We start from the raw sequence: 12,586 nt of genomic DNA, 5'->3' as shown, positions 1-12,586 counted from the left end.
GACAGAAGAGTTAGGGGGGACATGATCACCACATTCAAGATTCTGAAGGGGATTGATAGGGTAGATAAAGACAGTCTATTTAACACAAGGGGAACACGCACAAGGGGACACAGGTGGAAACTGAGTGCCCAAATGAGCCACAGAGATATTAGAAAGAACTTTTTTAGTGTCAGAGTGGTTGACAAATGGAATGCATTAGGAAGTGATGTGGTGGAGGCTGACTCCATACACAGTTTCAAGTGTAGATATGACAGAGCCCGATAGGCTCATGAATCTGTACACCTGTTGATTGACGGTTGAGAGGCGGGACCAAAGAGCCAGAGCTCAACCCCCGCAAACACAACTAGGTGAGTACAACTAGGTGAGTACACACACACACACACACACACACATACATACATACATACATACATACATAGAGAGATAGATAGATATCCTGTAAACATTAAGTGGAGTTCACCTTTGCGATAACAGCCATTCAGTGATCACCAGTCACCCACCACCCACGTGACTGTTTGGGAGGTCACGTGACGCCTCTGTAAACACCGTGTGATGCGCATGCGCAGCTGCCCAATAACTTGCGTAACAAATCCTAAACGACCAATTCGCGTCTCCTCTTTGAAGGGCGCCAGTCCCTCGGAATATTCTGAGCATGCGCAGAGAGGCTTTACAGGGGTATCTCTTAATGGCTGTAGTGTGGTAATAATGTATTCAAGGTATTCTGAACCTGCGTAGCGAAGCTGTAAGGAATGTCTTCAAGTGGCTTTAGTCTGGTTATATTTATGTAGAGAAAACATGTGAGATTTAGTTAAGGAGTTAGTGGTACCTTTGTGTGGGGCTGACCTAGCCTGACCTTACCCTAGACACACACACACACACACACACATATATGGGGGCCTCGTAGCCTGGTGGATAGCGCGCAGGACTCGTAATTCAGTGGCGCGGGTTCGATTCCCGCACGAGGCAGAAACAAATTGGCAAAGTTTCTTTCACCCTAAGTGCCCCTGTTACCTAGCAGTAAATAGGTACCTGGGAGTTAGTCAGCTGTCACGGGCTGCTTCCTGGGGTGTGTGTGTGTGTGTGGGAAAAAAAAAAGTAGTTAGTAAAACAGTTGATTGACAGTTGAGAGGCGGGCCGAAAGAGCAAAGCTTAACCCCCGTAAAAACACAACTAGTAAACACACACACACACACACACACACATACACACACACACACATACACACACACACACACACACACACACATATTTTAGATTTAGACTTTTTATTCAGGTTAAGGTTATGCATTGAGTTACATGCATAATGTTGGATTTAAAGATATATTACATACAATACCACAAGTACGAATAGCGTTTCGCGCAAGGTAATTTTAGATTTAATTATCCCAACAGATAAAAGGATATTTTAACAGGGGAGAACGAAGAAATAGAGCAGACGCTGAAGCCATCCTGGAGATAAGAAAGAAAATATTTTCTTTATTTACAGAGATAAAAAGAAATCCATAATATTTTTGTCACATAAGTAAACAAAACAAATTAAATGTTCATCCGTATTGGATATATACTTACAAGAAATGGTGAAATCTTAAAGCTTAGCATTAAGTATTAAGCTTGTTGACCACACCACATACTAGAAGGTGAAGGGACGACGACGTTTCGGCCCGTCCTGGACCATTCTCAAGTTGATTGTGATGAGGAATGTTGTTGTTGTTATAGATTCAGCTACTCGAAACAAGCTCCAAGTAGCACGGGCTATGATGAGCCCGTAGTGGACTTACCTGGCACAGGAGCGGGGCAAGTAGCACGGGCTATGGTGAGCCCGTAGTGGACTTACCTGGCATAGGAGCGGGGCAAGTAGCACGGGCTATGGTGAGCCCATAGTGGACTTACCTGGCCCAGGAGCGGGGCAAGTAGCACGGGCTATGGTGAGCCCGTAGTGGACTTACCTGGCACAGGAACGGTGCAAGTAGCACGGGCTATGGTGAGCCCGTAGTGGACTTCCCTGACACAGGAGCGGGGCAAGTAGCACGGGCTATGGTGAGCCCGTAGTGGACTTACCTGACACAGGAGCGGGGCAAGTAGCACGGGCTATGGTGAGCCCGTAGTGGACTTACCTGGCACAGGAGCGGGGCAAGTAGCACGGGCTATGGTGAGCCCGTAGTGGACTTCCCTGACACAGGAGCGGGGCAAGTAGCACGGGCTATGGTGAGCCCGTAGTGGACTTACCTGCCACAGGAGCGGGGCAAGTAGCACGGGCTATGGTGAGCCCGTAGTGGACTTACCTGACACAGGAGCGGTGCTGTGTGTGTGATGAGGAAGTTGATGCAGGCAATAAATAGCCAAGAGAGAGAGAGGGTGAGGAACAACCCTCACTTTAAAAACTTAAAGCTTAGCATCCCAAAAAGCAAGATACAAGTTTAAGATCTGGGCAGCTTCTTCATGAACGATATCCAAAACTGGCAAGTTGGCAGCACAAAATTAGTGAACCATTAGAAGAAAGATAAAAATAAAGATAAAGATAAAGATATAATGTGGTATACACCTAGTTTACAAAGGCATTTGATAAACCTAACTATGGGGTGATAGTCCATAAAATGAGATAACTGGGATAACAGGTAAACTAGGGCGATGGATATTAATTTCCTCTCAAACCGAATGCTATCGTGAGGTTATCTTGAGATGATTTTGGGGCTTAGCGTCCCCGCGGCCCGGTCCTCGACCGGGGAGTAGAAGAACTCCCGAAACCCTCTCCAGGTGTCGAGTACAGGTGTGTGGGGACTCGGATGAAGGGGGAGGAGGGGGGTAGACAAGGGTAGACAGACAGGTGTTTGGGTCGCGTCTACCAGGACGGGCAGCCAAAAGTGGGGGGGGAGGGGGGGGGTTAAGGGAGGTGGGGGGCGTTAGTGGGGAGGGGGGGTTAAGGGAGGTGGGGGGGGCGTTAGTGGGGGGGGGGGGGGTAGTGGTGTTGGTCCGGACATATAGCGGGGCATGGCGAACGTGACGAGGCCATTGGACTGTTTACCAATGGCTGCGGTAATCACCCGTGACCTTCCCCTCCCCCCCCCCCCCTCCGCTCCCTCTCTCTCAAGAGCAAATTACCCCCTATTTCCCCCCACCTTCTCCCCCCACTCGTCTTATACGTGGGAACGTTGGGGATTCCCCCTTTGGCTTTGTTAGACTCATCACGGGATCTCAAACCCCTTGTTCCATTTCCACTACCCTCCCCTACCTCTCCCCCCCCCCCCCCCCCTACCTCACTCTTGCTGCACCAAACAGGAGGCGACTGTGCTCTTTTACCGGGATGTTAAATAAATGTTCTTTGTAATGGATAAGTTTTTAATAAGACAGATCGGAGCTTCATTCAGGAAAGAGGACTTCTTTTCTGTCCGAAACACTACGCATGCTAGTGGCTTTACAACCATGTGAGAACGCTTGTATATATAAATAAGTCATATATATATATATATATATATATATATATATATATATATATATATATATATATATATATATATATATATATATATATATATAATATGGGTCGCCCTCCTGGGCTGAGGTATGCTGAACTCTGTAACTACTATATGTATACTGGAACACTTGATGATATATTGGACTTGTACCCAAGATTGACTATGTAATACATATATTATACAATGTATTGTGCCGATACAATGTGTAATAGCTTGGTGGACCAAACTCACAAGTCAGGCCGGGCTTGGGGAGTAGAAGAACTCTCAGAGCCCCATCCAGGTACAATCCAGGTACAAGAGCTGTCTAGTGGAGACCTTGTACTTGTGTCTTGGCTCTGTAGTAACTTATTCTCTTCTTACGAATCTTACATGGCACCATAAATGGTCTGTTATGAATTCTAAAATAACAGCTCCATATTTAGAACTTTCTAGAACACCAATTATGCTGTTCCTTCTATAACAACAGAGGCTTTACAACGCCTGTGATGATGTTCTTCTAAGCACTGTTGTTCTGTTGAACGGAATACTGTTTGGTGAACAGATTTCCTTCCAGATAAGGCGAGATATTCGGCCTAGAAAAGTCAAGGTTTTGGCTGCGAGAGAAGACAAAAAAAACTCTCGAAACTGGCCGGAGGTAAGCCACAGGTAAGCCCAGGGAAGTAGTTGAGGCAGCGGGGAGATTACCCTGATGGGCCTCCCTGTCTCCGACCCCTAAGACTGTCTTATGTTGATATATTTTCCACCACCCACACCTTCTGTGTCTCCCTTACCCTTACCTTCCCCTTTGTCATCCATACTGGTCCCCATCCCTCATCCATCTTCCCCTTTGTCATCCATACTGGTCCCCTCCCTCATCCACCTCCCCTTTGTCATCCATACTGGTCTCCCTCCCTCACTCCATCTCTCCTAAAGCCCCTGCCCCCCCCCCCCGCCCTCCCTTTCTAAGGGGGTGAGAAGGGGTGAATTCAAACCATTATGTGCATGCCTCAAGGGAATGCTTGCTCCAGACATTCGTCCATGCACTTTGAAATACTTGAGAAAATTCTAACCAGTCACATGGTAAGAAAAAAATGCTTCCCAACCTAGAGGAGGCCTGGTCGAGGACCGGGCCGCTAGGACGTTGAGCCCCGAAATCATAACTTACACTATTTTTCTCAGTTTTTATAACTTTCCTCTCACCTTTATCTCTAAAAGAGAATAAAGACATGTAGGGAAGTAGAGTCCCGGTCGGCCGAGCGGACAGCACGCGGGACTTGTGATCCTGTGGTCCTGGGTTCGATCCCAGGCGCCGGCGAGAAACAATGGGCAGAGTTTTTTTCACCCTATGCCCCTGTTACCTTGCAGTAAAATAGGTACCTGGGTGTTAGTCAGCTGTCGCGGGCTGCTTCCTGGGGGTGGAGGCCTGGTCGAGGACCGGGCCGCGGGGACACTAAAAGCCCCGAAATCATCTCAAGATAACCTCAAGAGAGTATCGCTTGCGAAGCCCCTCTCCTCACTAGAGGATAGGGGACAGACTAAGAGTTTTCTATCCCAAGAGGATGAGTCGAGATTTGTTTCTTATCTTGGTTGGCTTTCGTGTGTGTATGGTATCAGTGACCTTGTTTTAATGAGGGTAAATAGTTAAGAAATTCGTGAGTTTTACTCCATTTCCCCTTGACACCTCTGTCTCATTCCCTTCTCTCACTTCTCCCATGTGTTTCTCTCACCTCTACCTCATATCTTCCTCTCTGTTGTCATTGGTTTGATAACTCTTCACTTGCACACACCCATTGCTACACTCCACACACTCCCACACTCCACAAACACACACCGCCCCCACACAACGCCCACAGACAACGCCCCCCCCCCAACACACACCGCCCCCCCCCCACACACACTGCCCCCACACACCGCCCCCCCCCCCCACACACTGCCCCCCCACACACTGCCCCCCCCAACGCCCCCCCCCCCCCACACACACACACGCCCACACCGCCTCACATTCCAGTGTCTTTTAAGACCTTCACATTATTTCAAAATATTTGTGTGGTATTTTGGTCGTGTCGGGCACCAGAGGGCGAGATGCTGGGTAATACCCCGGGGGCAGACATGTCACTTGGCTTACCTGGAGCATACCTGGAGAGGGTTTCGAGAGTTCTACTCCCCAAGCCCGGCCCGCAGGCCCACTACAGCCCGGTTGGTCCGGCACTTCTTGCAAGAATTGGTCTAGTCGCCTCTTGAAGATATCCACCGTTGTTCCGGCAATATTTCTAATGCTTGCTGGGAGGGTGTTGAACAGGGTGTTGAACAGGGTGTTGAACAGCTGTGGACCTCCGATGTTCAGACAGTGTTCTCTGTTCACATATCCTGTGCGTAGGTTAGAACCCTCATCACGGCACTTGTGGATTTGTTCAGTGCTTCCTGATTGGTGCCTATGGCACCTCTACTCTTCACTGGTTTGGACACTGTCCCAGACTCTACCTGGGCACTGCTCCACCACGGCACTGCTCTGCCTGGCAGCAGGGGCCCCGTCACTGCTCTGCCTGGCAGCAAGGTTCCCGGCACTGCTCTGCCTGGCAGCAGGGGCCCCGGCACTGCTCTGCCTGGCAGCAAGGGCCCCGGCACTGCTCTGCCTGGCAGCAGGGGCCCCGTCACTGCTCCGCCTGGCAGCAGGGGCCCCGGCTCTGCTCCGCCTGGCAGCAGGGGCCCGGCACTGCTTTGTCTGGCAGCAGGGGCCCCGGCACTGCTCTGCCTGGCAGCAGGGGCCCCGGCACTGCTCTGCCTGGCAGCAAGGGCCCCGGCACTGCTCTGCCTGGCAGCAAGGGCCCCGGCACTGCTCTGCCTGGCAGCAAGGGCCCCGCACTGCTCTGCCTGGCAGCAGGGGCCCCGTCACTGCTCTGCCTGGCAGCAGGGGCCCGGCACTGCTCTGCCTGGCAGCAGGGGCCCCGGCACTGCTCTGCCTGGCAGCAGGGGCCCCGTCACTGCTCTGCCTGGCAGCAGGGGCCCGGCACTGCTCTGCCTGGCAGCAGGGGCCCCGGCTCTGCTCCGCCTGGCAGCAGGGGGCCCGGCACTGCTCTGTCTGGCAGCAGGGGCCCCCGTCACTGCTCTGCCTGGCAGCAAGGGGCCCCGGCACTGCTCTGCCTGGCAGCAAGGGCCCCGGCACTGCTCTGCCTGGCAGCAAGGGCCCCGGCACTGCTCTGCCTGGCAGCAAGGGCCCCGCACTGCTCTGCCTGGCAGCAGGGGCCCCGTCACTGCTCTGCCTGGCAGCAGGGGCCCGGCACTGCTCTGCCTGGCAGCAGGGGCCCCGTCACTGCTCTGCCTGGCAGCAGGGGCCCCGGCACTGCTCTGCCTGGCAGCAGGGGCCCCGGCACTGCTCTGCCTGGCAGCAAGGGCCCCGGCACTGCTCTGCCTGGCAGCAAGGGCCCCGGCACTGCTCTGCCTGGCAGCAAGGGCCCCGCACTGCTCTGCCTGGCAGCAGGGGCCCGGCACTGCTCTGCCTGGCAGCAGGGGCCCGGCACTGCTCTGCCTGGCAGCAGGGGCCCCGGCTCTGCTCCGCCTGGCAGCAGGGGCCCGGCACTGCTCTGCCTGGCAGCAGGGGCCCCGGCACTGCTCTGCCTGGCAGCAGGGGCCCCGGCACTGCTCTGCCTGGCAGTAGGGGCCCCCGGCACTGCTCTGCCTGGCAGCAGGGGCCCCGGCACTGCTCTGCCTGGCAGCAGGGGCCCCGGCACTGCTCTGCCTGGCAGCAGGGGCCCCGGCACTGCTCTGCCTGGCAGCAAGGCCCCGGCACTGCTCTGCCTGGCAGCAGGGGCCCCGGCACTGCTCTGCCTGGCAGCAAGGCCCCGGCACTGCTCTGCCTGGCAGCAGGGGCCCCGGCACTGCTCTGCCTGGCAGCAAGGCCCCGGCACTGCTCTGCCTGGCAGCAGGGGCCCCGGCACTGCTCTGCCTGGCAGCAGGGGCCCCCGGCACTGCTCTGCCTGGCAGCAGGGGCCCCGGCACTGCTCTGCCTGGCAGCAGGGGCCCCGGCACTGCTCTGCCTGGCAGCAGGGGCCCCCGGCACTGCTCTGCCTGGCAGCAGGGGCCCCGTCACTGCTCTGCCTGGCAGCAGGGGCCCCGGCACTGCTCTGCCTGGCAGCAGGGGCCCCGTCACTGCTCTGCCTGGCAGCAGGGGCCCCGGCACTGCTCTGCCTGGCAGCAGGGGCCCCGGCACTGCTCTGCCTGGCAGCAGGGGCCCCGGCACTGCTCTGCCTGGCAGCAGGGGCCCCGGCACTGCTCTGCCTGGCAGCAGGGGCCCCGGCACTGCTCTGCCTGGCAGCAGGGGCCCCGGCACTGCTCTGCCTGGCAGCAGGGGCCCCGGCACTGCTCTGCCTGGCAGCAGGGGCCCCGGCACTGCTCTGCCTGGCAGCAGGGGCCCCGGCACTGCTCTGCCTGGCAGCAAGGGCCCCGGCACTGCTCTGCCTGGCAGCAAGGGCCCCGGCACTGCTCTGCCTGGCAGCAAGGGCCCCGGCACTGCTCTGCCTGGCAGCAGGGGCCCCGGCACTGCTCTGCCTGGCAGCAGGGGCCCCGGCACTGCTCTGCCTGGCAGCAGGGGCCCCGGCACTGCTCTGCCTGGCAGCAGGGGCCCCGGCACTGCTCTGCCTGGCAGCAGGGGCCCCGGCACTGCTTTGCCTGGCAGCAGGGGCCCCGGCACTGCTCTGCCTGGCAGCAGGGGCCCCGGCACTGCTCTGCCTGGCAGCAGGGGCCCCGGCACTGCTCTGCCTGGCAGCAGGGGCCCCGGCACTGCTCTGCCTGACAGCAGGGGCCCCGGCACTGCTCTGCCTGGCAGCAGGGGCCCCGTCACTGCTCTGCCTGGCAGCAGGGGCCCCGGCACTGCTCTGCCTGGCAGCAGGGGCCCCGGCACTGCTCTGCCTGGCAGCAGGGGCCCCGGCACTGCTATGCCTGGCAGCAGGGGCCCCGGCACTTAGGGACGTAACCTCCCCGCCAGGGATCAGCTGCTAGTCCATATAATTAGAATCCTTCAGGGAGTTGCCACCCTGCCACCTGCCACCCTGCCACCTGCCACCCTGCCACCTGCCACCCTGCCACCTGCCACCCTGCCACCTGCCACCCTGCCACCTGCCACCCTGCCACCCTGCCACCTTGCACCCTGCCACCCTGCCACCTGCCACCCTGCCACCTGCCACCCTGCCACCTGCCACCCTGCCACCTGCCACCCTCGCCTGCCACCAGTTGACGGGTGGCAAGGGACGGGTGGTCACCAGGAGTTAGCACCTGGTGATCTCTTAACACCATTCCAGGTTACCAGGGGTTCAGTGAGAGGTAAATAGGCTATCTACCTATCGTGATATCAGGTATCCTTTGGAGGTGTTTATCCAGTTCTCTCTTGAACACTGTGAGGGGTCGGCCAGTTATGTCCCTTATGTGTAGTGGAAGCGTGTTGAACAGTCTCGGGCCTCTGATGTTGATAGTTCTCTCTTGAACACTGTGAGGGGTCGGCCAGTTATGCCCCTTATGTGTAGTGGAAGCGTGTTGAACAGTCTCAGGCCTCTGATGTTGATAGTTCTCTCTTGAACACTGTGAGGGGTCGGCCAGTTGATGTCCCTTATGTGTAGTGGAAGCGTGTTGAACAGTCTCGGGCCTCTGATGTTGATAGTTCTCTCTTGAACACTGTGAGGGGTCGGCCAGTTATGTCCCTTATGTGTAGTGGAAGCGTGTTGAACAGTCTTGGGCCTCTGATGTTGCTAGTTCTCTCTTGAATACTGTGAGGGGTCGGCCAGTTATGTCCCTTATGTGTAGTGGAAGCGTGTTGAACAGTCTTGGGCCTCTGATGTTGCTAGTTCTCTCTTGAACACTGTGAGGGGTCGGCCAGTTATGTCCCTTATGTGTAGTGGAAGCGTGTTGAACAGTCTCGGCCTCTGATGTTGCTAGTTCTCTCTTGAACACTGAGTGTACACACACACACACACACACGTGTGTGTGTGTACACTCACTTAATTGTAATCACCTAATTGTGCTTGCGGGGGTTGAGCTCTGGCTCCTTGGTCCCGCCTCTCAACCGTCAATCAACTGATGTACAGATTCCTGAGCCTACTGGGCTCTACTGGATCATATCTACATTTGAAACTGTGTATGGAGTCTGCCTCCACCACATTACTGCCTGTGTGTGTGTGTGTGTGTGTGTGTGTGTGTGTGTGTGTGTGTGTGTGTGTGTGTGTGTGTATGACCTTCAGGTCCACACCGTAGTAAAAGTACTGAAAGACAGAAACACAGAAAAGTATTGAAAGGTTTCACATTAGCAAATTTCAGGATCTAAATTGGCTTCAGAAATAACATTCTCCTAACACATTGTTTATTTAACTAATGTTGATTGTTTGTGTTTACAGATATGGTTGATTTTTTAAGGTATATTTTTTTTAGGTTAGTAAATATATTACGTCATTTTGTTATGTTGGGGTTACTTGAGATATGAGAATTATTTCCTGGGTTTTCACATGGGTAAAAAGGTTGAGAATACGTTGGTTTACAATACTATATCCCCATATATATATATATATAATATATATATATAATATATATATATATATATATATATATTATATATATATATATATATATATATATATATATATATATATATATATATATATATATATGCAGAATAACCACATATGAAAAATAGAAAATGCTTCAGTCAGTCTGGTGTTGACAAAGGCTTTAACAAAGCCGAAACGTTCACCTCATTTCATATTTCTCTGTGGATTTTCCGCATAAAATGATCAGTGTTTTGTGATCGTCAATTGCATATATATATATATATATATATATATATATATATATATATATATATATATATATATATATATATATATATATATATATATATATATATATATATATATGCTCTTCAGCCCATTGCTTCTACTGATAAAATGGAAGCCCCTTATACTCAGCCTCCTAACTCCTTATACCATCTTCCGAGCCTTTCCCCCTCCCCCCCACCCATTCCCCCTCCCCTTACCCTGATCCTCTTTCCCTAAAGTCACCCCTTACGAAATTCCCCTTACCCTCACCCCCTTATTATTTCCCCTTACCCCTGCTTCCTAATACCATCTGGCATGGCCTCATATGTCCAAGTGATGCTGACGTCACATTAATTTCCCTTACTGTGATTGGCTGAGGGGATTACAAGCGCGGAGGGGGGGGGGGGGGGGTCAAGGCGAAATAGGGAAGGGGATTTTCCGCTTCTTGGACCGACCGTGTAATTGGGCTATTGTCCTTGCTTGTGTCCTAGTATATGCGGGGGAAAACCCCACATGTGAAAAAATGGAGAATTGCTAAACACGTTTTCGGCTTAAATCGCCTTCATCGGATTGTTGTTATAGATTCAGCTACTCGAAACAAGTTCAAGTAGCACGGGCTATGGTGATCCCGTAGTGAACTTTATTGGCACAGGAGAGGACGCCTTCATCGAAGCATAGTAGAATGAAGAAGACGGTATCCTAATATATATATATATATATATATATATATATATATATATATATATATATATATATATATATATACATATATATATATATATACCTTGAGGTGCTTCCGGGGTTTAGCGTCCCCGCGGCCCGGTCGTCGACCAGGCCTCCTGGTTGCTGGACTGGTCAACCAGGCTGTGGACGCGGCTGCTCGCAGCCTGACGTATGAGTCACAGCCTGGTTGATCATGTATCCTTTGGAGGCGGTCACCCGGTCTTCACCCTTCCTTCACCCGGTCTTGGTCAGGACCGGTTTGGGTAGGCACTGGCGAGGAGTGCCAACATCTGGCACTGCTCACTCCTCCGGCGAGGAGTGCCAACATCTGGCACTCCTCACTCGCTAAGGGCCTAAGGAAATTATCAGGGGGGGAAAAGGCTAAGCCAGTATAGTTATAGTTCACAGAAGAGTGTGTGTGTGAGGACTCACCTTGTAGTGATTCCCTAGGATCAACGTCCCCGCGGCCCGGTCTCTGACCAGGCCTCTGGGTTGGGGGGTGTCTGGTCATTTGGTCCGATGGACGCGGCTGCTGGCAGCCTGGCGATCACAGTCTGGGTGATCAGAGCTCCTGGGGAACGGAAGAGGGAGGGAAGAGGAAGGGAAGAGGGAGGGAAAGAAGGGCGATAATGAACCAGGGAGAGAGGGAAATAGAGAATAAACATACAGGTGCAACGAAGAGAAAGAAAAGGAGGTTCGAGAATTTAAGAGAATGTGAAGGTTTTGGAACAGAGACGAGAATAGGGGTGGGGCAGGAAGGGAGAGGGGTGGGGCAGGAAGGGAGAGGGGTGGGGCAGAAAGGGAGAGGGGTGGGGCAGAAAGGGAGAGGGGTGGGGCAGGAAGGGAGAGGGTGGGGCAGAAAGGGAGAGGGGTGGGGCAGAAAGGGAGAGGGGTGGGGCAGGAGGGAGAGGGTGGGGCAGAAAGGGAGAGGGGTGGGGCAGGAAGGGAGAGGGGTGGGGCAGAAAGGGAGAGGGGTGGGGCAGAAAGGGAGAGGGGTGGGGCAGAAAGGGAGAGGGGTGGGGCAGGAAGGGAGAGGGTGGGACAGAAAGGGAGAGGGGTGGGGCAGGAAGGGAGAGGGTGGGACAGAAGGGAGAGGGGTGGGGGCAGGAAGGGAGAGGGTGGGGCAGAAAAAGGGAGAGGGTGGGGCAGAAAGGGAAGATGGGTGAGACAGAAGGGAGATGGGTGAGACAGAAAGGGAGATGGGTGAGACAGAAAGGGAGAGGGGAGGAGCAGAAAGGGAGAGGGGTGGGGCAGGAAGGGAGAGGGTGGGACAGGAAGGGAGAGGGTGGGACAGGAAGGGAGAGGGTGGGGCAGAAAGGGAGAGGGTGGGGCAGAAAGGGAGAGGGTGGGACAGAAAGGGAGAGAGAGAAAAGGGGACCTGTGTGCTACCGCTCAAGCGGCACATTTAAAGTTAGTAAGTACTTTTGTTTGTGTTCTATCAAGGCGAAGTTGCCTAATAGGCCTAGAACATGTGACCCCAGGGGTCCAGCCTGGAGCCTGTGACCCCAGGGGTCCAGCCTGGAGCCTGTGACCCCCAGGGGTCCAACCTGGAGCCTGTGACCCCCAGGGGTCCAGCCTGGAGCCTGTGACCCCAGGGTCCAACCTGGAGCCTGT

General features: G+C 54.0%; 1 protein-coding gene across 1 annotated transcript in view; it reads right to left on the bottom strand.

The window, feature by feature from the left end:
• Positions 1 to 6,759: 6,759 nt before the first annotated feature.
• Positions 6,760 to 12,586, bottom strand: part of LOC123748940 (formin-2-like) — a 14,138-nt gene continuing 8,311 nt past the window's right edge. Inside the window, exon 2 of the mRNA XM_069336189.1 lies at positions 6,760 to 8,387. Within this exon, the coding sequence (XP_069192290.1) occupies positions 6,760 to 8,387 (1,628 nt within the window). The remainder of the gene's footprint in view (positions 8,388 to 12,586) is intronic.

This window comes from Procambarus clarkii, chromosome 4 (genome assembly GCF_040958095.1).
Source record: "Procambarus clarkii isolate CNS0578487 chromosome 4, FALCON_Pclarkii_2.0, whole genome shotgun sequence".
In the NCBI taxonomy this organism is placed as follows: domain Eukaryota; kingdom Metazoa; phylum Arthropoda; class Malacostraca; order Decapoda; family Cambaridae; genus Procambarus; species Procambarus clarkii.
This window is presented reverse-complemented; position numbering and strand designations above follow the sequence as displayed.